Source organism: Strix uralensis, chromosome 25 (genome assembly GCF_047716275.1).
Source record: "Strix uralensis isolate ZFMK-TIS-50842 chromosome 25, bStrUra1, whole genome shotgun sequence".
NCBI lineage: Eukaryota > Metazoa > Chordata > Aves > Strigiformes > Strigidae > Strix > Strix uralensis.
The window spans coordinates 822269-850203 of record NC_133996.1 but is presented as its reverse complement, the minus strand read 5'-3'; the positions used below and the strand labels follow the sequence as shown (position 1 = coordinate 850203).

The following is a 27935-nucleotide window of genomic DNA, read 5'->3' as shown; positions in this document are numbered from 1 at the left end:
GTCTTGGCACTGGCTGAGGGTGCCATCCCAGCCATGAGAGCTACAGGATAAACAGCCTTTACTCACGGCCTGACTTCAGCAAGCAATCATTTTGCATGCTGTGATGACAGGTATCCATTTATGAAGACTATGTACTCATTTAGGAGGAGATTACTGAGCACCTGAAGCTGTGCTTGAGGATTTTAATTTCTGCTACTGATAGTAAAGAAAGCAGCCACCGCAAATGGCACGTCACACTCTTCTGGCACACTCTGCACTCCTGATTCCCTCAAAGAGCAACCTGGATTTGCGAACCAGGTACCGTGGTTTGCACTACTGAAAGAAAATCTTTTTTTTCCCTTACAGCTCCAAGGAAGTTTATGGTAATGAAAGAAGTTTAAAAGGCAATAGCATAAGCATACAAGGATTTTTATGCATGCATTGCATTTTCCACGCTTCCTATATTCTCCTTCTGCAAAACGGTGACATTGAAGGGTTCCTCTGTATATCTAAATATCCAGAATGGCACTGACAGTGCTGTGTACTACCCACAGCAGGTCACAGGCAGGGGGAAGGGCCCTGTGCTAGCTGCAAGGCTCTCTGACTTTGTTTTGTTCTAGCACCATCAGAATGCATCTCCTACTTTACTGGGGCTTTTTTTCGTTTGTTTTGTTTGTGTACAACCTCTTTTCCTCCTTGCTGAGGGAGAACAAAGGCATTCAATTCAGAAAAAACAATAATTATAGTCCTTCCTGTAGGTTTGGTTCTCAAAATAGTTCTGTAATTTCTCCTCCACTGTCTCTCTTGCAGAGATCTCAATAGCCCGTTTAAGATTCACCACACGGCCTGCAGACAATGAAACAGCTTTGAACAGATGAAGTGAGTTTGTTGCAAAGGCCAAAGGGAAAAGCATCACGGTCAAAGAGATAGCAAGAGTAATTTTGCTGACTTAAGAGTTACATACTGAGCCCGATAACTCTAACACCCATTGTGCTCCATTTGAAGTGATACAAATATTTAGCTTTCCTTTGTTAGCTTTGAGTAACGTGTTAAACAACGGTGAAGGAGATGCTGCACATAAATATAACAAGGAAGTTTTACCTGTGAGATGCTGGCTACTGCTGACGTGGAAATATTAACAACAGTTGCGGATGTAGAGACAGGACTGGCATTGGTAGTTGATGCTGTAAAATTAAGAATTACTGCATTAAATGCTTCTAGAAAAGCACAAGAGACGAGACCAATCCAAATTGTGAAATAAGTACTTACTAGCTTATGTGCAAGCATTTGTGCTTCCAGCAGCACTCTGTTTGTAAAGCCAAAAAAGAGTTGGGGTGTATTTTGAAACCAGTCACATTTCAGCTGGGCTTACAGGGAAGGAGAGGTACCATATCTTTAAAAACAGTACTTTCAAATGTTTCAGAAACTCTTCCTTCCATGCCTGCTAAGCAACTGGAGTATAAGTGAAATGGTTTCAGGTCTTTACTAAAAGTTTTGAGAAGGCAACAATCACAGTCTGATGTTCAATTGGTAGCAGCTGAAAATTAATCAGAATAAATCAGTAAAATGGATATGTGTTTAAATCAGCTCTGATAAAAAATATTATTTTTGCATTGGACTTAGCATATTTAGTCTAATTAGATCAAAAAATTTAAGGAAACAGTAAAAACATTTCAAATAGTATAAAAAGGGTGCTTCCTACTGGAGAAAGCCAACATATTTCCCCATATGCCTGTGAGACTACAACTGGGTTTTGGATGAGACTTTCTGAAATAGTTTGTCAACAGCTTGCAGGCCAAATTATTAGAGACGTGTAGTTGTTAGTATGAATTTTAAGATGTTTAATAGCCTTCATGTCACTGCACTCGGTTCTTCCAAAACGCAGAAGAGGCTGCTAGAGCAGCCTGGGAACACCAGTCATTTAGCAGATTTTGTGGTTTTACAGCCACAGGGCCACTCCATTAAACATTACTTCCCATGGGGTTTTGGGACCCTCAAGGATTAGTGAAAACAAATAATGAAATCAGCATGAACAAGATCAGGATGTACTAAACCAGGTGCCACAAAGAAGTATTTTCTTTTGCTAAACCTTCTTTCTCTGCACACAACTAAAACCAAAAATCACTTTTAGATGCTTATAAAAAGAATTGCAGATATCCCCAGCATCTACTTTACCACCAGTGTGAGAAAAGCCCTCACTTTCTGCAAATAGTACCCATGTGGAATTCACCCCAAGACTGAAGAACTCAAGCTTCTGAAGGTTTCAGTCCTTCTACCCCAGGGAATCAGACCCCACCATGAACTCTTAATCAATGTACGTTGTGTTATGGCAAGCACAGATACTACCTGGTGAACAGCTCCTGGAAAGAGGATTGGATCCAAAATATGCCTCAAAAAAGATGAAAAACAAAAGAAATATATCTTAAAAGAGGTGTAGAAATACATAGTATTTACAAGAGGTGAGAAATGTGAAGGGTGGCATCTCTGTGGAAGCAGAAACAAAGGTTTAGTAATTAGCCCCTGGGAATCGCCACACAGATAGGAGCAGCAGTGTTCAAAAACAAATGGGAGAGAACTTTGGGGGGAGAACATTTAGAAGAAGGAAAAAAGGCTGCACTGAAACAGCAGTAATGGTAATGAAGATAGTCAAGTACCTACAGTACTACCTACAGTAGCTATGCAGCTGCTGGAAGCACAGCTGTGAGAGTAAGGTACCCATCACAGATACTCCTCATAAGCAGCTGCTAGAGAACAGGGGTTAGTTTCCAAATAAAACTCCTTGCAACAAGTTACAGAAACGATCAAGGCTGCTATTCCTTTAAGAAAATGTCACTTCCTAGGGCACTGAGAAGAGCAGCTCGCTGGAAAAGATCCTTGCTAATGCAGAACAAACCTGCCGTGAAGCTGGAGGAGATGAACTACCCAGAAGACAGATCATTTTACCACCTCTCTCAAGATTAGCACGGAGAGCAAACAGAAAGCAACTCTCGTCTGTAGTGCTCTGAAGAGGCTGCTCCTCCACTGAGATAGATAACAGAAGTTAAGAAATCATAGAAAAAAGATTCCAAGTGCTGGGATTCTGGTAAAAACACAGATACCCTCACATGAACTTCATTGCTTATCTTAAATCTGGTCTCCTTCCAACATTTTTTTAATTACCCTTTATCTACACAGTGCTACAAATCAGATCTTTACAAACAGCTCCCACTACACAGATTAACAAATTCATTCTGCGCTGTGGGTCAGTTGTTTTTAACTGTGCATGGGCCAAAAACATGCAAAAATGTTTTGCACAGATGTGCCAAAAGGGACCACTTCACGGCCTCAGGTTTAAAAGACCAGCAAACACAAGTACTCCTTGAAGCTGCCGTGGCTCTTTTTTCTCTTCTCCTTTCTCCTCCACTTCCAGACCTCATATCCCTATCTCCCCTGCTTTATTCATCCCATTTGGTTTTGCTTCAGTCGTTTTCAAAGATGTTTCAACCTGCTTCATGTGCTGGTGAAGGGAAATTGCAATTAATGGATTTTATGTTTCACTTGGCTGCTTTGCTCTCACAGGGAAGGAAGAGGTGAGGCAAGAGGCAGCTGTTCCTCCCACGTCGCTCCCAGTGCTTCCAAGCACCTCTGCGACGTACCCCCATGGCCGTAGCTCAGGTGAGTGCAAAAAGCAAAATTCAGTCACTAAGTGCATCTGACCATTTAGCAGGGTTCAACTATCACATTACTTCAGTCCAGCATCTGCAGACTAAACCATACCCATGGCACTGAGATACACCTCTGGTGGGACAGCAGCACGGTACAACTGTGTATCACCCTACTACGGTGGCTGGAGAGAAAAGAGAGATTTTCAAGAGATTAGTAATAAAGCAACTTTATCCATCCTTCCAGCTCCTGCTCTCCACCACCTCCCTTGCACCAGCCAAGTACTGACCTGACCCCTCAGCAGGCTGCTTGATATTTTGATGAAAAGGAAATGTAGCAAATCTGAAAAGGGAAGAGTTTCCTGCCAGCTTGCAAGAAGTTTTTCAAAGAAGTGATAGCATTTACATAATTCGGGTGACTTTTTCACACTTTCAAAGAGCAGCCTGCAGGGAAACTCTCCTCCAATCACACATTCTCACAGCAGCACGGATCAAACAGTTTAAAGTCCTCCTGCAGAGCAAGGCCTGACAGTGGCTCTGTCACCTCACCGATCCCCAGGGACTCACATGCTCCCCATGGTACAGCGGTCTTGTTGTGCAGAACCATTTCTGACACTTGGCAATTAAAGCTGGTGCTGTAAAACACTGTAATTCATTCTGCTGGTGGGAGTACCCGGAGAAGAGTTATGTTTGAAGGAAGGTAGTATTTCCAGTGTTGTATTGCTCATGGTATGAATGTGAGAAGTAAATTAAGGATAAACATTACACTGGGCCTTTTACTGTCACAACGATGCAAGCTGAGCAAGTACCATGACATACCACATGGCCTTCCTATCAATGAAAGATATGCTAAAACCCACTTACGGCTGATTTTAAGACTTATACTCCTTTACTTGGCACTCATTAGACCACATCTGGATATGGCATTCAGTTGGGGGCCTCAAACACAAGAAATATGTTGATAAAATTCAGTGGGTCTGGCAAAGAGCCACCAAAACAGTCAGGTAGCTGGAGCATGGGCCCTGCAAGAGACAGCTGGGGGGAGTGGGACCATCCAGCCTGGAGAAGAGATGGCTTTGGGGGACCTGACAGCACCCTGCCGGTACCTGCACGGAGGTTATCAAGAAGACAGAGCCAGGCTCTTTTTGCAGGTGCACAGCAGGAGGAGAGAAATGGTCACAACGTGAAAGAGGAGATGCTCTAAGTTGACAAAAGAAAAAAAAGTTTCACCATGATGACAGTCAGGTACTGGAATGGGTGAAATCTCCATCCTCGGAGGTTTTTGAGACCCAACTGGATAAAGCCCTGAGCAACCTGGTTCTGAATTCAGTGTTAACTCTTCTTTGAGCAGGAGGCTGAACTAAAGATCTCCTGAAGTCCCTGAATTATTCTATGGAAATATCACACAAGAAACAGATTAAGAAATCCTGAAATGCTTTTTAAAAAACTACAGAGAAAGAGACAAATTTTCACAATTCATGACCCAAACATCAATGACAAAAATCCAGTCTAAAAAAAAAATAATCAATTTGCATATATTTGCCACAAGCAACAATATTCCATTATTCATCTAACTGGCACATTTACTCCTAAAAATCGCTTTGGAAGCTGGTGAAATTCAACATCTGGCTTCTTAGATGTGGCACTTCCAGCAGTTGGAGTATTTGTAGGCTAGTTCTATACTGAGAAATTCACTTTCTAGCACATCTACCAACCTGGGGGTGTGTGCGTACAACTGATGAGCCATCTACCTCCAGAAGTAATTTTAATTTTTTTTTTTTTTTAAATCCAATGTCAGTCAGCTTATTTCCTGACATCAAGCTAAAGACCACCAACAAAGAGCTTGAGCTGCAAGAGCATTCCCAGTAAAGGCATGCAAGAACACAACATTTAGTCTCCTCTCCCCTTCCCCTTTGCTCTTCACCCTGTTAAGTCCATCAGCATGGCACCAACAAGCCAGCCTGGTGCATACAGAGCTAGGTAGCAAATACAAAACCAAACACATACACACACACAAAGAGAGAAGAGGCAAAGTATAAAGAAGCATGCACAAACCAAGAACAAACGTGCAAGCCTCTCTATTTGTGGTATCTGGACTCAATTAGGTGGAGAGAGATGCAGATAAAAACCATGCCAAGTTACCTTCAATGGAATAAGAATAATGTGCTGGGCTGGGCTGGCTTGTGGTTAACCCTGTAGTGCAGGTAAGAACACTGTGCTGACTTGTAGATGGAGTCTGAATTAAACCACTTTCAGGTTTCATACCTGGCCACAGTGCACCTGAATCAGATAAATTGGACCAGTTACAAACAAATATGCTGGGACCAAACAGCATGCTGCTACCTCAGATTAAGATTTTTGCTTGTCACAAAAGCAAGTAACAAATCACACATGGAAAATGTTTAATTTCTGCAATGGTAAGTGCTGACTGTCAGGCATGGATTAGAGCTGCTGACAAAACTGGCTGAAAAAGAGAAAATTAAGAGCACCAACAAGACCAATTTCCAAAGCTTTCAACTAAAAATCTGTTAGTGTCACAGTAAGATTCACTGTCAGGTAGGTATAAAGGAACTGCTAATCCCTCTGATGTTTGGGCTGAGTCCACAGCACTGCAAATGACCTCAGCTATTACAGAGGGCGCTGAAGTTGTATCCATTAACGTCAAGGTCAACACTTCCACTACTTCACTGGGCTTTGGCTTGAGTGTTTTAAAAAAAGCCACAAGTCAGCGATTTTCAGAGACTGACAACAGTGAATACAGAGCTCAAAAAAAGGGAAAAAAAAATCTAAACATTTCTTCTAGATTTCCTGCCATTCAGGAAAGCATTTGTAACAACATTGGGCAAAGCAGAGAGACAGCAAACGACTGTAATTCATCTGTACAAGGCACACATAAGCAGTGTGGTTTCAGCTCAGGTGCCATGTTAAGCTCTAGGCTGCTGCACTGACAGGGTGCAAACAGCATCGGACTGAAGTAGCTCAGGTCAGGCCTGGCTCTTCAGGGCTCTTCAGGCTTTTGTCTAAGTGTTTCCAGACCTACAGCCAAAGTCAAAGGCATTTCTCCCTGGCCCTGGTTAGAAAGCAGGAATCAGTTGAGCAGATCTACTTAAAAACAAGCAGGAGTGTGCAAAGCAAAGGGACAAAGGATGTTGGGAGCTAGACACAAAGTTCAGGGCCAGCAGAAAGACCACCCTCCTTCTTAAACCCCACAAAAACAGTTCCAAGGCTGCGAAAGCCACCTGCAGCCTTTCACCCCTCTAGCAGGACAAGCCACGGGCTACGAGCTCAAAGTCTCTTACCCAGAAGACACGGGAGACTCTCCAGAGCTGGACAAGAGCAGCAACTTCAAAAGCTCGCTCCATGCTGCAGCTCTGTCAGAATTAAATTCTGCAACAGCTCTTTGATTTATTTACATACCTGATCTTAAAGTGTTACCTATGAGTCAGATTAAGTCATTCACCTATCTGTACAGCCACATCAGGATTTTGATTCTTCAACTCTCAAGTTGCATCTTCATTACTGTCTCAAACCACTAGAACCATGATAATTAGCAAACAAAAGGGAAAGACTGATTTAAGGAAGATTGTAGCTACATTGCAGAAACTCCAGAGTAAAACGTATGGGAAACAGATCCTCTAAGGAGAGTGGGAGTTGCTGTAGTCTGCTGTAGTTGTAGTCTGCAAAGGGAGTGTCACAATCTTCAAATAGTTGAGTAGTTTTTAGAGGGGACAGTAACCAACGGTTCCATACAGTGCAAGATGGACAAGGAGCAGACAGCAACATAATGAGACAGTCACAGGACACACAGAAGTGCCTAGTAACTGTGACAATGAAACACAAACCAACTCTGTAGGATAATTATCACATGAGGAGTGTAACACCAGGTCAGACACACACATCAGAGGTGTTGGCAGGGTTGGCTGGATGCAAGTGCAGGAGCTGACTCGAGTCACGTGTTAAGGCACCTTTCAGCCCCTGCTTTCCATGACTCTTTGGGTATCTCTCAGTATATCCCATATCTTTGTATGTCTCTCAGTGTGGACATGTTCTGTTTTCCACACAGCAAGGCACACTCTTGGCCTGACGGCATGTGTCCTTCCCTCTCGTTCTGCAAGACAGCATTTATAAGCTAGCACAGCCTCAAGGATGACAGAGACGAAGCTGGGCAAGGGGAAACGAGACCCCTCCATGTCCAACAGCAGCACTGCAGCTGGGGCAGGAGAATGTCACAGGACACATCTGTGTACATGGAAAGGCCCCACCAGGATAGCCCATCAATTGCAGGTTTTTCCTGAGTTAATGTAAACCATCACATCCACAGTGTTTCTAACACCAACTTACAGACACACATATGCCGCTTGTATGTTGCTACTCTTATTTTAATGCTTCTTTAAGAAAATCTCTCCAGACCACAAGTATGTTCCATGCAGAACAATGCACCAAACACCATCAAAAAAGTATTACAGCACAAGGAGGGGTGACAAATTGGCAAGACCAGAGGTCACCTCTTCTCTGAAAGCAGCATCCTGACCTGAGTGATCTCTAGATTATGCTTGTGTTTGTGAGCTTGCTTGAATTTCAGACTTAAAATACATCTGCTTTGTTCCAGTTATATGGAAACATCCATGATGCCTTCTTTTTGGCACAGAAACAAATACACAGTAGAAAGTCATGCAAACCTCTGGAACAGGCCCTTCGACGCTGCTAAAACATCTGACCAATCTGGCCAAGTCCTCACCTGCTCAGTGGAGATTTTGTGAGTGGAAGCAATTTGTAGAATTTCCTCTGCACTGTGCATGTTCAGTCCTCTACCCTCCACCTGTCCACCACACCATGCAAGGTCCATCTTCTCAGTATGATCAAGCAGGTACCACTCCAGTATGATTTCCATTACTGGAAATACAGCTTTTAACATCTTCTTAACACTTAAATTCAGACTAAAAATTTAGGTATTTAATAATAGACCTCAAAATCCATACCAAGGCATTTCAATAACTGATCACATATCAGAAGATGTTTAACTGACAAAAGTTCCTATGAAGTCAACAGAAAATGCTGATCTCTTGACTAGGTCTTCAGAGAATTTCTACTGTTACATTCAGAATATAACACTGAAGCAGTTAAGCACCCCCAAATTCCAGAACCTTTGGATTAAAAAAACCCAAACATCCCTCCCCCCCCCCAATACCTCACACACACACAAAAACTAACAAAACACTACATCCTCCCTCCCCTCAAAAATGTTAGAAGTTGAAAACACCTTTTTAAACATCTTGGCCTAACACTTCAAGGGAGCATTCCACATATTTACACATATTTGCCTTAAAAAAAAACCCAACACGTGACACAGTAAAACACCTAAGAACATACAAAGCAGCCTCAGAGCACCATCCACAACAAACTATCAATAAACATCAAATAAATGAAGTAAAGGAAACCACCAGCCACTGTTCAGATATAGCAAAAACCAGTGCAACAAGGCACTGAAACCAAAGTGCAGGCACCCAGGGATGAGAAGTACGTCCCAGCAACCGTAACATGGGGTCACGCATGGTTTGTAGGTAACAGACCGTTGTGACAACACCTACTACAACCAGACAAAAAGACAAGGAACAGTGTTTAGAGAGATAGTAGACAAACTGCACTGGCAACTGAAGACTTGAGTATGGACACAGCATCAGACTTCTCCGCACTGCTTCAGCTTTCCAGGGAAAAGCTCTCCTGGAGGAATGAAGGGAGCTCAGAAAACACGATGGGCAGAAACCTTCAGCTCCCCAGGACACGTAACACAGAGTCAACTAATTCCTCGTCCAACTAGAAATCCTGAGACATGACAGGTGGTGGGGAGGGTCCATTGTTTCTATAACTCTCTGCAATAGCAGTCATACTTGACCCTCACTGGCAGGGGCTGAACTAGAAATGCAGAAGCAGCAAATACCAACAGCCACCCAAATGACCCTACTCTCCTGAAGAGCCCTGAGTCACTAATAAAACAGCCCAACACTTACACCCTGCAAAGCTTATGGTATGGTTACTTTATGGTATTCAAGGGATCAGTCAGAACAACGTATCTCAGCATCAATACAGGGCAAATGAGATTTGGGAGATCAAACCCTTGCATCCCAGATACTATGAAACCATTACTTTCTTCCTCAGGACCCCTCAACCACAAGAAAATTACTTTTCATGAATCCCAGGTGTATATATATGAAAAAAAAAGAAAGAAAGGCATGTAGATTCATTTTACATATTGACCTTTCTCATAACAATTTGTGCCATATTACTTTAAACAGTATTAGTAATGTAACTTGTGCCTAATAAAACGGAGCCCAGTTGTATTATCTTTTCTATGCCATCTTTCAAACATACCATGACAAATCAATTGTTTCGTAATTTATATATAAGTTCTTGCTCTGTCAACAGCTAACAAAAGCCATAAATCACAAAATCATAGAATCATAAAATCCCAGGTTGGAAAGGACCTCAAGGATCATCTGGTCCAACCTTTCTTGGCAAAAGCACAGTCTAGACACGATGGCCCAGCACCCTGTCCAGCTGAATCTTGGAAGAATGTTGGGGAATCCACCACTTCCCCGGGGAGTTTATTCCAGTGGCTGATTGTTCTCATTGTGAAAAACTTTCCTCTTGTGTCCAATTGGAATCTCCCCAGGAGTATCTTGTACCCATTACCCCTCGTCTTTTCCATGTGACTCCTTGTAAAAAGGGAGTCTCCGTTCTCTTTATAGCCACCCTTTAAATACTGGAACACAATGATAAGGTCTCCCCTAAGCCTTCTTTTCTCAAGGCTGAACAAACCCAATTCTCTCAGCCTTTCCTCATGCTGCTGGTTTTATTCAAAGACATCTAGATCTTCAGATAAGGAAAAATTCATCCTTTTACACTTCAAGATACTAAGATTTTAGCACCACAGATAAATCTGCAAGAGGCTCTGTTCATTCAGTTATGCAGCATGACCACAAGCCCCTGAGACAGACACGTCACGGCTGTGTCGCAGCTGCGCAGCCCCCTGACAGCACACACGGTGCATGGACAGGTGATGCTCTCCCCTCTCAGCAGAGCTAGGTGCTAAGGGGAAAAACAGCCTCTGCCACCACACATGTTTGAGAGCTGGCAACATTATGCAATGTTTACATATGAAACCAAGCAGGGTTAAAAATGAAGAGAGAAGTTAAAATATTGATTTTTAGTAATCAGTTATAAAATTTCATACATGCAGGGGGATAGCCAAACTATCCCCCTGTGGGTTTTTTTCCCCAGTGCCTGACACTTTAAAATACAGAGTACAAGGAAAGACCAGGCAGCTCCTTTCATTAGCTAACCCACTCAGAATTTAGATTTTTTTCTGTCTGTACTACTCATCCTCAACTCCCTTTATACATCATGGAAGAAGATGGCCATTATCTTCTAGAACAGACTAACACCCCAGAGGTGTGTCTCTCCCTCCACTGCTATAAAGGAAGCACAGGGTGAATAATTCCGTTGTTAAGCTTTAGCTGCTCAGTTGTAACAGGACTCTTACCCTTCAAGCATTTGCAAAAACTGGAATGGCTAATAGAGGGCTCAAGTATTAGAGCAACTTAAGCAAACTTATTTGCCTAGTAAACTTGGAGACATTTCAGTATGAAATCTACATTTGGTGAAAGATGAAATAACAAAGAAGTTGTAATCCTGGCCAGCAAAAAGGAAAGGAAAAACGCCTTCAGCAGAGATGCTGTAGTACGGGGTCTTGTGTGATTTCACCGACAAGGAAAGTGCACAAACACAACGAGAGAAAATTATGATCTCAAACTAAGAACCATTTGGCAAACTTCATGGGGAGACATCCAAATTAATGTCCACGAAAAAAGCTTTGTGAGAAATAATACTGTATAATATGAAGTCCCATCTAAAGATCAGTACAGATCTACAATTTGTTAGGCATGTGCTTTCCTACAAAACTCTTCTCTCCAACACATGTGGTTAAGCTTAACATTGGCTTTTTAATGAGGCATAAGACAATAATTTCAGGCACTGAGAAGTCTGAAAAGTTACTTCTTACCGAAAGGAGGTAGTCCGTAGGTTTGGGTGGTCTGGGGGTAGATGGTGTAGGGCTGAGACTGCTGTAGTGCTTGGTACTGAGTCTGACCAGGGTAAGGGCTCATTGTTTCCGATACAGGTACAGAAAGGATATGTGCATATGGCCTTATGAAAAAGAGAGAACAAAAGTAAAAAAGAACTATTTATACATGCATCCTTCAGCCTCCAAACCAGGAGACACACAAAAAAATTGCTTTAGAAAGGAGAAACAATACACACTGACAGGTGCTCTTAGTGTAGTAACTCACTTGTGTTTCCCAATATAAAAGGCTCTTGGTTTTCTGTTATGCTGCCTGTTTCTTGTGGTGACACCAAGGGAAACTCTCTGCTCGATGACACCAGAGCACCAGTGCTTATTCCAGGACTGGGAGGGCAGGGTGAGAAGGGAAGAACAAACTCCCCGTTCCAACAGGCATGAGCAATTAGTTTCACTTATCATGCCTCACAACACCAAATTCTAAAGCTAATACGATATAACAGTATGTGTCAAAATCACTGGCACACACAAAGAGACTGTACAAAAGCAAGCGTGGGGGATTAAAGCCTACTATGCTGCAGTGGGAAGAACTATTAAGATCCCCAAACATGGTGAATGATGAGAAAATCCTGTATTCCCCTCATAATCATTTATGCCCAGTTTGTTTATTCCTCAAATGTTATGGGCATTATTAAACAAGGCTATTGAGTTGTTAATTACTTGAAGGGACTCATTTATCCTTGTGACCATAAAACAACACCCACTGAAGCCAAAGGGTGAATTCTATCAGCTTCAGTGTCCACAGCAACGAGTATCTGTTGCCAGCAGATATGAAAGTGTGATTTGCAGCATTAAGAAATGCATAAAGATGCAAAAAGATTACTTCAGAAAGAAGAGGTACAGAATTCAGTAACAATTGTTTGACTTACTTTGCAGAATACATTTGTGAGGTATAATCATTCGATGACCTTGGGATATAATCAGTGCATGTCATAACTGAAAAAAAACAGTTTGTATAATTACATAGGCGATTTCAAAACCCAACAAATAATGACAATTAAATATCAGCATGCACAGTACATTTTAACCAAGACAGAGGATTCACAAAGGTTTTTTAGTGCCTTGAATATCTGCTTCAAAGCAAATTCTCAAAAAATGCACTATTAAACTGGCACAAAAATGTTTTTCTTGACAGTTCACAGCAGGTAGATGATTCAGTCAGTACTATTTCTCCCTTTGTAACAATGCTCTTTACCAGCTGGTACTGTCATCTTTTGCAACTGTCATGATAAAACTTTTAATCTTGCCTAAAACCTTGCATATGCCAAATGATCTTCATCTGTGCCAAGCTTAACACTTCTTTTCTGTGTCCCAGAGCAGAGACCAAGGCAGATGCTGGTTTTGCCAAGCTTTCCTCTTCCCCTTCCCTTTTCCACATACTCTACCCTGAGCATGGCTCCAGCATCTGTCTTTCCTTTAAACAGGAGCAGCTCCCAGCTCAACAAACTTAATCCCACACATCAAGGGACAACAAGTGGAGCTGCAGTGCACTATGCTCAGAGTCCAGATTCAGACAACCTCTGAAGAAATGTGGCAGTTACATTTAACGGGATGTCTCCATTTTCCTGTTTGAATAAATCCACAGCAATGGCACTCTAAAACTGGTAAGACAGTTACTCAGTCTGAAATCCAAGGAGGAAATGCTCAAAATCTCACTTAGCTCTAGTATACCCCATGAGACAGTTCTCAATTACAGCATTCTGGGTTGGGGTGGAGAAGGAGGCTTGAGTTGCTATGTTTTAACCCAAGAGCCATTAAAAAACCCCCACGTACTCAGATGAGCTGACCTGATACTCAGCTGTGCATTGAACTAGGAAAGCAAGGACGCGCAGGCGCCCTGGCACAGAATGTGGCACTGCACAGCTCCTCTGGCACGTCACCACTGTAGTGCAGTACGATCTCTGCACTGATCTCCAAGTGACATGACTTTTGTGACTGTACATCTGCCCAGTACATGGGTTTACCAGTTCGGGTCTACAAGCACCATACGCAGATTCTTAGCAAAGACAGCCGTGCTGCTGTGGATCCAGCTTATTCATCTGAAGCTGGTTTCGAAGCAGGCAAAGCGCCCAGCTTCCAGCCCGGCCTAGGAGGGCTCCAGGCTCACAGTGTGTCTCTTGTACAGGTCCAGGGGCCTGGCTCCTCTGTCACTAACATTACAAGAGACTGCACTTCCCCTCTCCCTTCTGGAGTGACTCAACTAACGGCCTTCAAAAAGAAATATGGTCACGGACAACAGCATACGTTGCCTTGGGATTTGCTCCAGATGCCAGTAATGGGCTCCAACAAGTCCAGCTTTCCCTATCTGGAACAGTCCTAACAACATTACTGCTCTTGTATCATCATGTAGGTAACTCTCTTACCAGTTACATTCACTCAGGGGAGAAAGTTAGTTTGCACAGCAACCCCAACACTAACATTTGCATTCTGCTACCTAAATAACCTCCTCTTAGTGTAACCTGAGTGTAAGCAGCTGAGAAATACAAAGCATCAGCCACATGCTCCGAATGCTCCATGAATCACCACCCTCTGGTCCTCAGTATTTACCTCTGCACATGGTTTGAAGCCCATGTAGCACAAGGATACAACAGAAAACACAAACTGGGAACTGTTGGACCTAAGAGCTTTCATTCAATACTTAGATATTCTCACATCCCTCCTGCAAAAATGTCTTTTTTTTAAAAAAAGAATGTCAATATTCATCTGAATAGGAATGTAGAATGGTATTTCTAGAACCCTTAGTTTTAAAATAGCATATAAACAATTAGGTAATGGGGTAAAAAAGGAAAAAAAAAACAATATAATATTACTGCATGCAACTTCTGGAATTTATAAATGGCTTATCCAGTTAGGCAGCAGATTTTGCAGGTTAAAACTTCTGGTAACTCCGACAACTGCAACATCACAGCACATTGATTAAAATAGTAAAGATACAATCAGTTAGCAATGGAAAGTTACACATTACATATTTTCAATCAAGTTGAGCTGATTTACACTTTTAAGTAAGTATGGGCAGTCAAAGGTATTCTACACAGGAATCCTACTGTTGTGATAACCTCCAGCCCTCTTTTTCCAGAAGAAAGGACACATTCCACCTCTCACTATGCAATCGTTTTATTTTCTGTCTCAGTTTCCCCTCCATTTATTTCATAAGGAATTTCTGCAGACATTCAATACAGTTCAGAGTCTAAGATTAAGTGTATGGCATATTGTTACAGAAGACCCAACCAGCTGTGTAAAGATAACAGTTTCTAAAAATAACATCTTTCACAATCATTACTGAACAACTCAACCCTTAAGAAAAATCATGTATAAGGTGGCTAAGACATAGCAGTATCCAGCAGTAAGTTGGGGGGGCAGTGACACAAAAATATTTGTTAGAAAGAGATATTTGCTTACCATCAGGCATCAACAGGTAAGCACAACTGATAGTGAGGGCAGGCTCAGGATTACAAGCAGGAGATGAAGCTTGTGCTTGATGAAGCAAAGTAACGAGACCAGTGGAAAAAAAGAGTAACGACAGTGGGAGCAGAAGAACTCCAGAAGATACTTACTCTCACTGGACATGGGAAGGTTTGAACCAAGGCTTGAAGATTCAGGTTTCTGATCGCTGACTTCTGCGTTGCTCACATGACTGCCAGGACAAACAAAGGCTAATTATTAGCATTATGAACTCTTAAATTCACATCCTTGGGCATCATAACCCCTGCGTTAACCTTCCTAACTGAGGCAAACTGGCTCTTAACAGAAACTAGCTCTACATCCTTTGGTATTCCCAGAGAGATCCCAAGAGACAGGTCTGCAGCTCTAATTAGACATCAAACTGTATTGGGTTTGCATGGCAAAGCTTTAGTAGTGGGGGCGGCTACAGAGGAGGCTTCTGTGAGGAGCTGCTAGAAGCTTCTTCTGTGTCTGACAGTCAGTGCCAGCTGGCTCCAAGATGGACCCGCTGCTGGCCAAGGCTGAGCCCATCAGTGACGGTGGTTTTACCAGGGGGAAAAAAACTGTGCAAGAGAAAACTGCATCTGGAGAGAGGAGTGAGAATCTGTGAGAGAAACAACTCTGCAGAGACCAAGGTCAGTGAGGAAGGAGGGGAAGGAGGTGCTCCAGGCGCCAGAGCAGAGACCCCCCCTCAGCCCGTGGGAAGGAGGCAGGCTGTGCCCCGTGCCCATGGAGGTCACCGGTGGAGTGGATGCCCTCCTGCAGCCCGTGGGGGACCCCATGTCAGAGCAGGGGGAAGCCCACGCTGGAGCAGGGTCCTGGCAGGACCTGTGGCCCTGTGGAAAGAGGAGCCCACGCTGGAGCAGGTTTGCTGGCAGGACTTGTGACCTTGTGGGGGACCCACGCTGGAGCAGTTCGGGAAGAGCTGCAGCCTGTGGGAAGGACTCACGCTGGAGTAGTTCGTGGAGGACTGTCTGCTGTCGGGGGGAGCTCACACTGGAGCAGGGAAAGAGTGAGAGGAGTCCTCCCTGAGGAGGAAGGAGCGGCAGAAACAAGGGGTGATGAACTGACCACAACCCCCATCCCCTGCCCCCTGCGCTGCTGAGGGGGAGGAGGGAGAGAAAATCAGGAATAAAGTTAAGCTCAGTAAGAAGGGAGGGGTGGGGGGAAGGTGTTTTAAGATTTGGTTTTATTTCTCATTATTTGCCTTTGATTTTGGTAATAAATTAAACTAATTTCCTCAAGTTGAGTCTGCTTTGCCCATGATGGTAACTGGTGAATGATCTCTCCCTGTCCTTATCTCAACCCACAAGTCTTTCATTACATTTTCTCTTCTCTGTCCAATCAAGAAGGGGGAGTGATAGAGAGGCTTTGGTGGGCACCTGGTGTCCAGCCAGGGTCAACCCACCACTTCATCTCCAGCACATTTACTCACCAACTGGTCTCTCGAGATAAGGCTGAAGCTTCACTGTCAGCTCAGCAAACTTAGCAGCACAAAGTATGAATTTCTTTCCTGCCACATGGGCACAGCTTCCTGCTCCCCTGTGTCAGCTCGGGCACCCTTCAGGCTCTCCATGAGATTTTAATTTGCTCATCCAGCACAACAATTGTGCAGTTATTTTTGCTGGGGCACTGAACAGACTCTGCTCATGGAGGGATCCAGCAAGCACCATGCTTGGTGCACACTGGAGCTACAGGCAGAACTCCCCCTCTCAGCAGCAATAAGCAGTTATATTGGCTTCTTCACCTTATAAAACTGCAGCCTGAAAATACCAGAATAACACACAGATGCCTCAAAACTTCATGAAAAGCTGTGTTGTAGAACTAGCAATAATAAAACTAAAGCCAACCAGGCAATCATAAAAGGAAAAAGCAGTTTCATGAAGAAATTACCTGTACTTCCTACTCTACATATGAACAAAGCAAACATTGACATGTAACTGAAACAGTGCGTGACAAATCCAAAATAATCTAGTAATGTCCAAACATTTCTTAAGTTCAGAAGTGACACCCAGTTCAAGGATGCTTCAACACTGGTCTTTGGGGACAAACTCAGCAGTGAGGCAACCTCCTGTGGACATGGGAGCCTGTGACAGCAGGGCCACAACATACCCCTCACGGTAGCATTTACTTGGCTCCTGCAGGCTGGGGGAAAGGAGAAGCCAAGGAGTGTGTGATATCAACCAGCAGTGCCCTGGTAGCTGCCTTCTGCCTTGGACTGCTCCTTCAGGCTGTGACAGGCCCCTTTTGTGCAGCTCCTTGCTCCAGGATGGGTTGGAGATAATCCCCTGGGACAGGAGGTAAAGCTTTCCTGGGACAGGTAAGGGGGAAGTCGGCTAGTGAGTGCCATGGGTTTGGTTATAAGGTAAGTGCGTTTCCTTCCTTGGGCTGGTGAGCGGGAGTGAAGCTTAACCAAAATGCATAATCTGGCTTTTTCCCCCTGAAAACCTTTAAAAAAAAATCCTTGGAAATCTTTCTCAATAGATTTTCAACAGCCTTGCATAATAAAGCATGAGTTGTGCAAGAAAATAACATATTTCTACGCAGACTCAGGGTATGTGTGTACTGTTGTTGGTGGTGGAAAGAAATGCTGTGATTCTGTGGCACAGATAGTCAGTCTACAGCTATTAAGTGGCATATGGTTTGCAAGGAGGTTGAGAGCTGCTTGTTGTGTCACTTCCTGTGGAAAATGTAATGATAAAATAACATTTCTGACTGTACTATACCAGCCCATGTTTTTGCTGTCCTTCTCACTGCTGCTCCTCAACACACGCAGCTGTGGAGCTCTTGGGACATGTCTACCCCAAGTGCTCTTATTCTCCATCAGTTACAACTTTTCAATTCTCACGGACTCAGAGAAAAATTCTCACTTGCACCGTGGCTGCCTTGCACCACCAAGAGCATCCCACAGGCTGGCCCGACCAGCATCCCACAGGCTGGCCCGACCAGCAGAGCACACTGTATTCACAGAAGTGTTAAGACTCTTACAGGTGCTTAACGCTCCCAAGAGATACGACCCGCACTGGGTACAGCTCTTCTCTTCCCCACTTCCACAATCCAGCTAAAACAAATACAGCCGGAGTATTGACACTGGCTGAAAATAACGTTGCTGAGGAGAAACAGGTCTAATAAATTATTTTAAACTATTCCATAGGTCAAACTTAAAATCATATATAGTTTTACCAAAATAGAGCCAGAATATTTAAACAGAATATTTAAGCAGGTTAGAAATGCAATTTTATCCCTCCCCCCATTCTATTTTTAAATACTATACAAGGATGTTTACACTCAAATCTTGAGGCTGCTGGTGCCTGTGGGAAAGCTGTGATTGCACTGAAGCAGGGTAACGTGCTGAAGGAGAACCAACACCATTCCCTGCGGCATGTTCAGACCTGCCCGTGCTGCCCTCAGCTCCTTTGTAGCCAACAGACAGAAAAAAATCCTCCTAGGACATGGTCCATCTCACCTCGTACCAGCTAGAAAGGGAGCTTGCAGTGATTAGCTCAAATTTCTAACTTTTAGACATATAATGAATTTCACACACTGTTTGCTCAGTGGTTCCTGTTAAAGTATTCCCTTTGATTTTTAAAAGAAGTATGTACTGATGTCCCCATTCAGGGATTCAATATACCACACCCACTCCTGCACGAATGGCACGCAGTGTTTCCTCCTCATTCACACTGGACTGTCAGAGGCTTCAAAAAGAAATCTTTCTTCACAGTATTTGCTACTACTCACAGGAACAGAGTAAACCCTAATATAGCTGTTCTCACTATATAATAATAGTGATTAATCCCTAAATATGATATGCATCAGAAAGCATCTAATGAGGCTAAAAATAGTACAACCCATCAGCTTTAAATAGAAGCAGCTATCAATTTGAGAGGGTTTAATTTCTCGGAACAGTTATCCACATAGTTTTTCTGAGAATCACAGCATGTATATTATTAAAACATTCTGAGTCTCACCAGAATAAATGCATGTTATGTGCAGTACATGACAGTCTCATCAGATTCCATGAAAAACAGGATGCTTGATGGTGCAATTAAGACTCTTTGTAGCTACTTTTATAAACGCTTAATACCAAAGGGCCAGTTATTTTTTTTTATTGGGAATTTAATCTAAGAATTGTATCAAATACAAAAGTACCATATTTGCCCTATCTGTGTGAAACAGAAAACCATATGCAAGCTTCTAAAATGGAAGCTTATAATGATAAAAGAACATTAATAAAATCAAAGTCAAAATTACGTACCTCAAGCTTTGTTCTCTGGATTCCTGCATCTTGGCTTTTTTCACCTGCAAAGACAAAAACGTTCAGACCCACAACTAACACGAGCTGTCCTTGACACAATCTGCGCACACAGACCTCCGTTGGCAGATCACCACTGGTTACTAGAGCTCACATTAGTCTTTGAATACAGAAAGCCTTGCGCTGAACTCCACAGCTATCCAGCGTAACCATGCGTTCTTCATCTCAAAACAAGCTTTTTCCTAATTAGAAAACAACTGCTAATACTGAACACGTTAGCAAAACCGCCACGTTATTTAGGTTAAGTAACAGATGATGGGATATATAGCTACAAACATCTGATAAAGGATAATTTTATGGGAATTGAATAAAACAGCCATAAATTTTAAGAAATTCTGCACAGATTCAGCACAACTGCCATAAACTTGGGTCCTTTGCTTTTTTCCCCCTTTACTTAAACATTATATAAAGATAGGAACTTGAATATATTTTCTGTAATAAATTAGGAGTTATGATTTTCGTTTCTGAGTAAAAACAAAACAGCATTTACTGGTTTTATAGGTGGCCAGCTGGATCCAGTTTCTGTATAAGGTATTACACAACAGAAAGCACTGGCTTGAACACAAATTCAGTTTCCTGCATGCAGGCTACAAATACTACTTTGAAATCCTTGGTAGGATGAGAGGCTTAGTTTCTGCAGCCTGTAGTCTTTCGAGCCAGATGTTCCTGTGATACAGAGACTTTTCTTTCCCCCACCTTCTCCCTCTAGCAGAAAGTTTTACAGCCTCCCATGTTTCTGAAGCACGTTTAGATGCCAAACTTGCTGCTTCGGTCCCCAGCTGCACTCACCGTTCACCCCGGTCCCTGCAGGGCACTTCGCACTGTTTAGCACGTTTTCTGTGAACAGGGTCTGGGAAGGTACATGTTGGGTATCAGGCTGCAGGGATTAGAGTCCCCCGACTTGGGTACAGTAATCCAAGACAGACTGCTGCCATGAAGATGAAAGCCACTAGCATAAACGCCTCATCATGTTATTCAAGTTTGTCTCTCTCAGGTGAGTATAAATAAGATGCCAGGAAAATGCAATTTGAGCATGAGAGGTCAAAATGTGCTCAAAATTTTCTTTAAAAATAAATTGATAAAACACAGGTGAATTCCTGTGGGGTAGAGAGAGGTGGGAGGCAGAGATACAGAAAAGGATAATGGCTCAAGGCAGCAGCAAGGGGAAAGGAGTAAGCAACAGTAAGGAAGGAAAGGAGAAAGCTGAAAGGACAATCTTCTCTCCCTGATGAAGTTACCAGTATTTTAGAGTTCAGTCTGCTTTCATCTCTGTACTAGTCCTGCCAGCAGCTATTCCTTCTGGCATTTCACAGCAGAACACTACAAACTTCACTAGCCCTCATCACACACATAAAAAAAGGCAAAGGCAGTACAATGGCTTAGATATCACACAGACTCAAATCTTCTGGCATTCATCACTTCAACCTGAGCAAAGAGTTGGTAACACTGGCATTGACGTTAACTCCTGTCGTGATTCTTCAGCCCCACAGCTTCACAGACTGCTCCAGAGCCCTTCTCCTGCCTGGCCAGGAATACACACTTCTGGTCCCCACTGCCATGAGGTCCAAGGCCTAAAGGAGCTGCATCAGTCTTCCCCACCTGAAGATGATGTTAACTACAACACTAAGGGAAAGCAGTCTAGTGTTCCTCCAGCTCCCTTGGGTACCGAGTTATCAGAGCATGGCTGCTGCCCATCCATGACGCCCCTCAACACTTTTTGGCATCCTTCTGTCCTGCAGCAGGTGCTTCAGCTCTTCCCTGGGACCCTGCCACCCACTCCTGAGCAGGGATGTCAGCCACCAACACTGCACCAGATAGCCCAGCGTGCCAAACTGCCCACAGCGTTCTTAAGGAAAGGAGATAGAAAAAAATGAATCACATCAGAAAAAGTAGCAGCAAATGGCTTCAGACCAAAGTTACATTGAGGATAAAAATAAAAATTAACTTAAGAGTTGGCAGGTTGAGTTTTAGATTTCACAGGAGGAATGCTGCTGTTTCCAGTCAGGTACTCAATAAGCTCTGGCTTCTTCAATTCAGTAGTATTTTGGGGTTTTTTTAATATTGGAAGTGGACAGAGAAATCAGCTCACTTACCAAAAAAACCCAAAACAAAACGAAAAGCCACAAATCCCCCCCCCAAGAAGCAAGGTTTTGCAAGAACATATCAACTTTATTGACATTTTTATCACAACCAGATGGAACAGCTGTTCCTAAAATGCCTCATGACAGTCAGGACTTGAGCTCAAAGCACTGCTCTGCTGCTCTGACGACTTTGGTCCCTGGACTGGAGCTTCCATCTTGATGAGCATACAGCGCAAGTGCCTTGTCCTCCTCTGATGGGAGACCTTCCCCCCTGCCAGAAACACGCCCTTGGTGTTGTAGAGAGAACAATATTTTAAATGAGTTTTCCTTTAAGTCAATAGTTAATTTTATTTAAAAAATCATTAATAATCAGGAGAGGCTTTCATACTCTCTTTAAATTACTCTGGAAGATGGGATAGCCAGTGTGAGTATGCAGTGTAAGTCAAGTAAAACAGCAATTTTGAATTTCAATCTATCATGTCCCTGCCTCAACTGGCTAGCCTTGGCTAGTCCCTATCTCTGCAGGTTTTTAAAAGAAATTCTCCCTAATGTCTTAATGCTAAGCAATAACATTTACAAAGTCTTGAAACTTCAGCAGGATGCAAACCCTGTTTTCTATCCATCACTAATCACAATTTACACTAGAAATTTAAGTGGGAGGAAGGAATTTTAAACGTAGTCTTTCATGGGCTTGGAAAGTATTTTCTCTCTCTCCTGCCACATGTCATAAAACATATTTAATGCAGGAACAGCAGCTAGTAACAATAACTTAAGGATGATGTTGGGGGCACAAGGAGAGAGTGCTGCCATGACGCGCTGTAATCCCAGCCCTGCACGATCACACTCCAGTCCCAAACCCTGCACAGGGCACCTATGCATCCTCTCCTGCGTGAGCCTTAGAAAAGGCTGCTGAAACCTCTTCAAACGCCTCCTTTCAACACACACTCCCCTCTGAGAACCTCTGGAGAGGTGCTGAGAGGTTTTTTGTCCCCTCTCAAGTGACAGGATCACAGTTTGAATACTTTTCATGCAGGAGAAGTGAATTCACTGTTTTTAAAAATAAGAAAAAAAGAAAAAAGAAAGAAAAGAAATTAAATGAAAACAAGGAAAAAGATATGGTCTACCTTAGTGATTCAAGTTTCAGCTTTAGCAGTTTCAGACACTGACTAAGCTGTTCTGCTGCACTACAATGAATGACATGTCTTATCTTTGCTCCTACCTCCACCTTCTTATTTCATCATCAGTTTTGGGCTTACGTTGTTTTAAAAAAAAAAAAAAAAGTAAAAAAAAAAAAAGTCAAGTGACACATTCTAGCTGATCCCTGCTCCCAAATCACAAATTTCTCTAACTGAAAATCCAAATTATTTTTTGTGCTGGAAAACTCTGTTTCTGCCCCAGATTTACCAGTTGGAGTTCAGTTGTATTTACAGTCAGAATCAAAGCAGAAACAAAGTTTTCCTCCTAATGTCAAGATAACAGTTGCTCTACGACTGAATCCAACGCTAAAACTGATATTCAGAGCCTAATTTCCAAGCCGAAGCAGACCCAGGGGAACCCCCACACTCACAGCTAGCCAACAAGGAAGGCGACGACTTGTTGGAGCAAATGCTGCCAAAGCCATTTAACACTGCGGCAGTGCCACTGCGAACGGAGGACTGCACACAAGTCAGGAATGCGGAATTTCATTGCAAACCCTTTGCCAATTTCAATTAAGAAAAATCTTCAGCCCAAACACATGACCATCATTTTTTTCTCTACACTTTCAGCAGCGTCGGGTCTTTCTGGAACCATGCCCTCCTAGCACTGACTCTGGCTTGCCGTTGCTGTCTGATGTGAGAAGTCATTCCAAACATGTCTTTCAATAAGTGTAACACAAGCTCACCACCCCTTATTAAAAGGAGATTTTTGTAATTTTCTAGCATTAAGGATTAAATAAAGTATTATAGAAATCAACTACATGCATCCACAATGCATTCAACAAGTGAGAGATTACTATACATAATTACTTCTAAAAACTAATCCAGATTAATAACTTGTTATAAATTAATAACTTTTTTGCCAAGAGAAGGTCAGGTCACTTTTGACCATTTTCCCCCAAACTTCCCTTTGCTCTCTTATTTTCCATGTCTGTTTCTGTTTTATAGCACTGCAGTGTGCACAGAGATCTTCCATTCTAATTCAGACTTGAAAAGGGAAGAAACATTCCAAAAAAGGGACAAAAGACATGCCTGTTCAACACGCCAGGCGTAGTACGTGGGGTGAGAAGTCTAACGGTCATTTAGGAAAGACACACTGTATACATTTGGACCAATTATTACCATCTGTCCACACCAACACAAGAAAATGACCGGATTTCTTTTTTTATTATTATTTTTGAAGTAAAATACATTGAACTCAAAGCCTGATGACTTCTCTGCAGGCTCCTTTCTGGATTCAGTTATCAACAGTTTGCCATAAACATTATTTTTTGAAGTAACATACTAATCGTGTTCCCATGATTAAGAAAAGGAAAATCATTTAGGTAAGAAAAACAGTTTGTACAATATCAACATTGGGCTATTAGGCTGACAGGATTTTGCAAAGCTGACTGCAGTTTTCTTTTTTTTTTTTTTAATTAGGAAAATTCACTTGTTTCAGAAATGGTCTTACTACAAAAAACCAGAATGATAGCTCTTTTCATTTCCCCCGGCAAGAATGTGCCACTATATGCATGATACCACCTCACTAGTTGTTATCAATATAATCTCATATTCTGTCTCAGGATAACTGACTGGCACAAAATACTTAAAAGAAATTACCAAGAAAATCTTCAGCTAAAAATTACAGCAGAACTTGCTTACAGAGGATGCTTTCATGTACTGAAAATTAGCTGTACTCTGTCTCTTATGCCCTAAAGAATAAAATTTTATAAAGACAGTTTTCATTATATAAGGATATCATTGCAGATACTTCCTTTTTAACACACACATTTAATTAATTTTTAAATCCTACAAATATCTGGAGTTCAAATTATGCACTTTACTGATTAGTTTCGCATTTTGTGCATACCGACTCGGGCACATAATCTGCCTGCTGTGTCAAGCAATATTTTGAACAACTGTAAATTTACATTTCCATTTCATTCAACTTTGCTCCTAAGTCAAAAATTGTATAAATGACATTACAATGTATTTTCTAACTAGTTAACTGAAGAACATAAAATTCTCACATTAAAAAAGCATCAAAATCTTTTCAATGAGAACATTACCAAATTGCCCTCAGCATATTACTCTGGTTTTGTGTGCATTTAAGAGGTCTCCAAAATTAAAATAAGCTTCACTCTGAAGGTAACTTGGCAATTCTTATTAATTTTTCATCAGGATTAATTTGGGAATATAACATTAATACTTTTTTGTTTAATTCCTATGCTATTAGGCTTTAGATACACAAATCTAACCTCATACCACACTGTATTAATAATCCCTCTACCCAAAACTTCTGTGACATGATATTATCAGTTACTGATAATACAGACAATATTGCAAATATGTCTGGACAGCAATTTTTAACCTAAGACATGCTTCCTTACTCAAACACACTGTTAAATTAAGAATTTAAAAAGTGCTTTCCACCTATGGAGATGATGGATTATGAGACCTTTTCAAGATTTCAAGCACAAGAAGAATTAAAGACTATATACACTGTAATAATCAGCGTGCTGATTCTGCCATTAAAATAGTGAATTTTAGTTTCTCTAGAACAGGCTTGAAATAGTCTCGTTTTCTGATCATAACAAGTAATTATCTTACATAGAAACATTACAGAGTTTAAGCATACATAATTATTCCTTTTATTACTATTGCCTGTATGATCATAGTAAATTAAATGTACAACACATTTTACTAAGAGCAAAATGATTTTTCACCTCTAGACAAATATACTAAGCATAAGCCTTATTTTCCATTATTCATTAAAATAACTATATATTGAATTTGTGAGATCACCAATTCATTTTATATGTTCATTTTTAGCCTTTTAAAATGTACTTACTGGTTGTTCGGGTAAGTCTTGTGGCTCTTCCATGGGTATTACTATTTCAATGCTTAAATGACTCAAACCGTGTGTTCCTCGGCAGTCTTCAAAGTCTGTCAAAAAAAGGTGTTCATAGCTTTATGTACTTTTTGGGGGGCTTATCATTTAGGCTATCAGAGAACATTAATTGTTATATATTCCACCCACAAGCTTTCTAAACTCGTGCTGCCATCTCCCAAGTAAAAGACGAAACTCATATACGGAAAGTTTTCATAAACAAGGGATTTAGATTTAAGCTTCAAGATCCAGACTTTTTCACGCACGTGGCACATTTCTACATCATTTACTTGTACCATACTGACTTACAGAAGCTAATGTATCAATCAGACATGTGCACCATGATTTTAAAGACACTTTAAATGATCAAGTCTGGTCTACTAGGTCAGTAAACAGTGTGATTCAATCTAACCTGTTTTAATTTAGAACATTTATATAACGAACAAAAAAAAAAATCAGGACAAGACTGTACACCCAAATGTATTTACATGCGGTAGTTTATTGCCAAATTCACAAAAGGAGTTTATTATTTCAATTTCACTTTTCAAAAAGAGAAGTTTGATGAGAATTTATAAAATAAGTTTTATTTTGGAAGCTAAGTAACCCAGTAGCATCTAGCAGAGAGATTTTATGTACTGTACCAAAGAGCTGCTATTCCCCAGGATTTTAAAACCATGAAAAGGGAATTTTGCAGATTACTTTCACAACCTGATTAATTTTTGCAGTTTGCTGAGCAAAAGATAAAGGTATGTGTCCTCCATGGCTCCCCCCTCTGTCTGACCAGTGTTCATGAACAGCGTGACCTACGCGTTCGGTTGCTCTTCTTTCACCCTCTCATTTCAGAGCCAGTTTATTAAAAACAAACCCTAACTTCTTCAGACAAGCTCCATCTCAACTGCACCAAAAGCAAGCAGGCATCTCCTCTTCCACCCCAGCAGAGCTGTTTCTTCCACCCGCACATGTGTGCATTACTGCACCCAGAGCAGACCCTTAGCAGATTACAGAGATTAGAAGAAATGCTGAAGAACACTTTGTGGTTTGGAAGAAACGAAATACAGTGACTTTCTGTCCTGAGGTACAAGCTATTCCTGCTTTCACAGCCATGAAAGATTTGCTGTAAATCTCAGTGGAAATGCAAAAGGATATCTACCTGGTGCTTCTTTATATCTTTCTGTTTTCCCATCCTGTCTAGGGCATTCAGGCACCTTCACATCCTGAAATTGTCCCCACACAAAGTGACTAAACAAGTTAACAGAAAAAACTTTCCAGTGTCCTGAAAACAAATGCTATTTTCTCCTCCTGGCCCCTGCCAGACCTACTTAAAACTCCTAGCACGTGCAGCCAGCCTGCGGTGCAGCACCACGTGCCGAGCACAGGGATGTTCTGCAGCCTGGAATAATTTATTATTAACCATGAAAACACAAAGGATTTCTTATTTGAGGACAGGTGAAGGTCTTACATGCCAGGGTGTATCGTATATGCCCCGGTAGAATTTCATGGAGGTTTGAGTATTTACCAAGGCTGCCTCCCCTAATCAAACCTACTTACCTTTATTGCCCTAACTGTAAATCAACTGAATTTACAATAAGTCTCTTCAATAACTCAGGTTCTTTTGAAATTACTCTATTCACACCACACACAAGAAAGTATACAAAATAAATTATTACTGTCACCATTCTGTTTCTTCCTCCATCAGTTTTAATCGGTTTTATTTTAAATGTAAAAGCTTATTTCCTTTTTACTTTTTGTAGGAGTAACAGAGAAAAATCAGGACTGAAAGGAAATTGTGGCATTCAAAGATTATGAACAGGAGCATAGAAATACAATGGCCAACAGCAAGAATATTTGAAATTGATACCAACGGGTCCTATTCTATCCCCTGTCCTTCGGTTTTGTTATTTGACACTGTTTCATTGTGTAATTTCTTAGAAAAATCCCAAACTAAATTCTTCAGTACGGAAAAAGATTTCACATTACATTTTGATCTATAGAGTGGTAACTTCCCGTTCCATGCTTTGTTTAAAAGTTGTGAGCAGTTCTTTGTTTTTGAGAAGGATCTAAGTAATTAGAAAGACAAAAAGATTCCCAGAGTCTCATCAGAATATGTTAGTTACCCTCGCGAACAAAACTCTCTTCCCAGATGGGTAGGGCATCTTGTAGCACCAGGAAACGAATGAACCAAAGCAGATGAGCAGTAACCACCTGTCTAGATGGCAAGTGAAAACTTGACCTGGGGTGGCTTCACGCTTTCTTCTAGAGAATACCCCATGCCTCCAGAC

General features: G+C 41.8%; 1 protein-coding gene across 10 annotated transcripts in view; it reads right to left on the bottom strand.

Annotated features, from left to right (window-relative positions):
- EYA3 (EYA transcriptional coactivator and phosphatase 3) overlaps positions 1 to 27935 on the bottom strand; it is a 63320-nt gene that overhangs the window by 16064 nt on the left and 19321 nt on the right. For 3 of the 10 annotated variants that reach the window (XM_074894138.1, XM_074894128.1, XM_074894129.1), the window contains exons 2-8: positions 25618 to 25712; positions 19451 to 19494; positions 15309 to 15388; positions 12624 to 12690; positions 11680 to 11822; positions 5763 to 5900; positions 1081 to 1163 (exon numbers count right to left, since the gene is read on the bottom strand). In XM_074894138.1, coding sequence (XP_074750239.1) covers positions 1081 to 1163; positions 5763 to 5900; positions 11680 to 11822; positions 12624 to 12690; positions 15309 to 15388; positions 19451 to 19494; positions 25618 to 25650 — 588 coding nt within the window. In that variant the 5' untranslated portion in view covers positions 25651 to 25712. Of the gene's footprint in view, positions 1 to 1080; positions 1164 to 5762; positions 5901 to 11679; positions 11823 to 12623; positions 12691 to 15308; positions 15389 to 16630; positions 16973 to 19450; positions 19495 to 20932; positions 21129 to 21173; positions 21354 to 21698; positions 22636 to 24428; positions 24448 to 25617; positions 25713 to 27935 lie in introns of those variants that run through there. The other 7 variants (XM_074894130.1, XM_074894131.1, XM_074894132.1 and 4 more) reach the window with 7 other exon arrangements.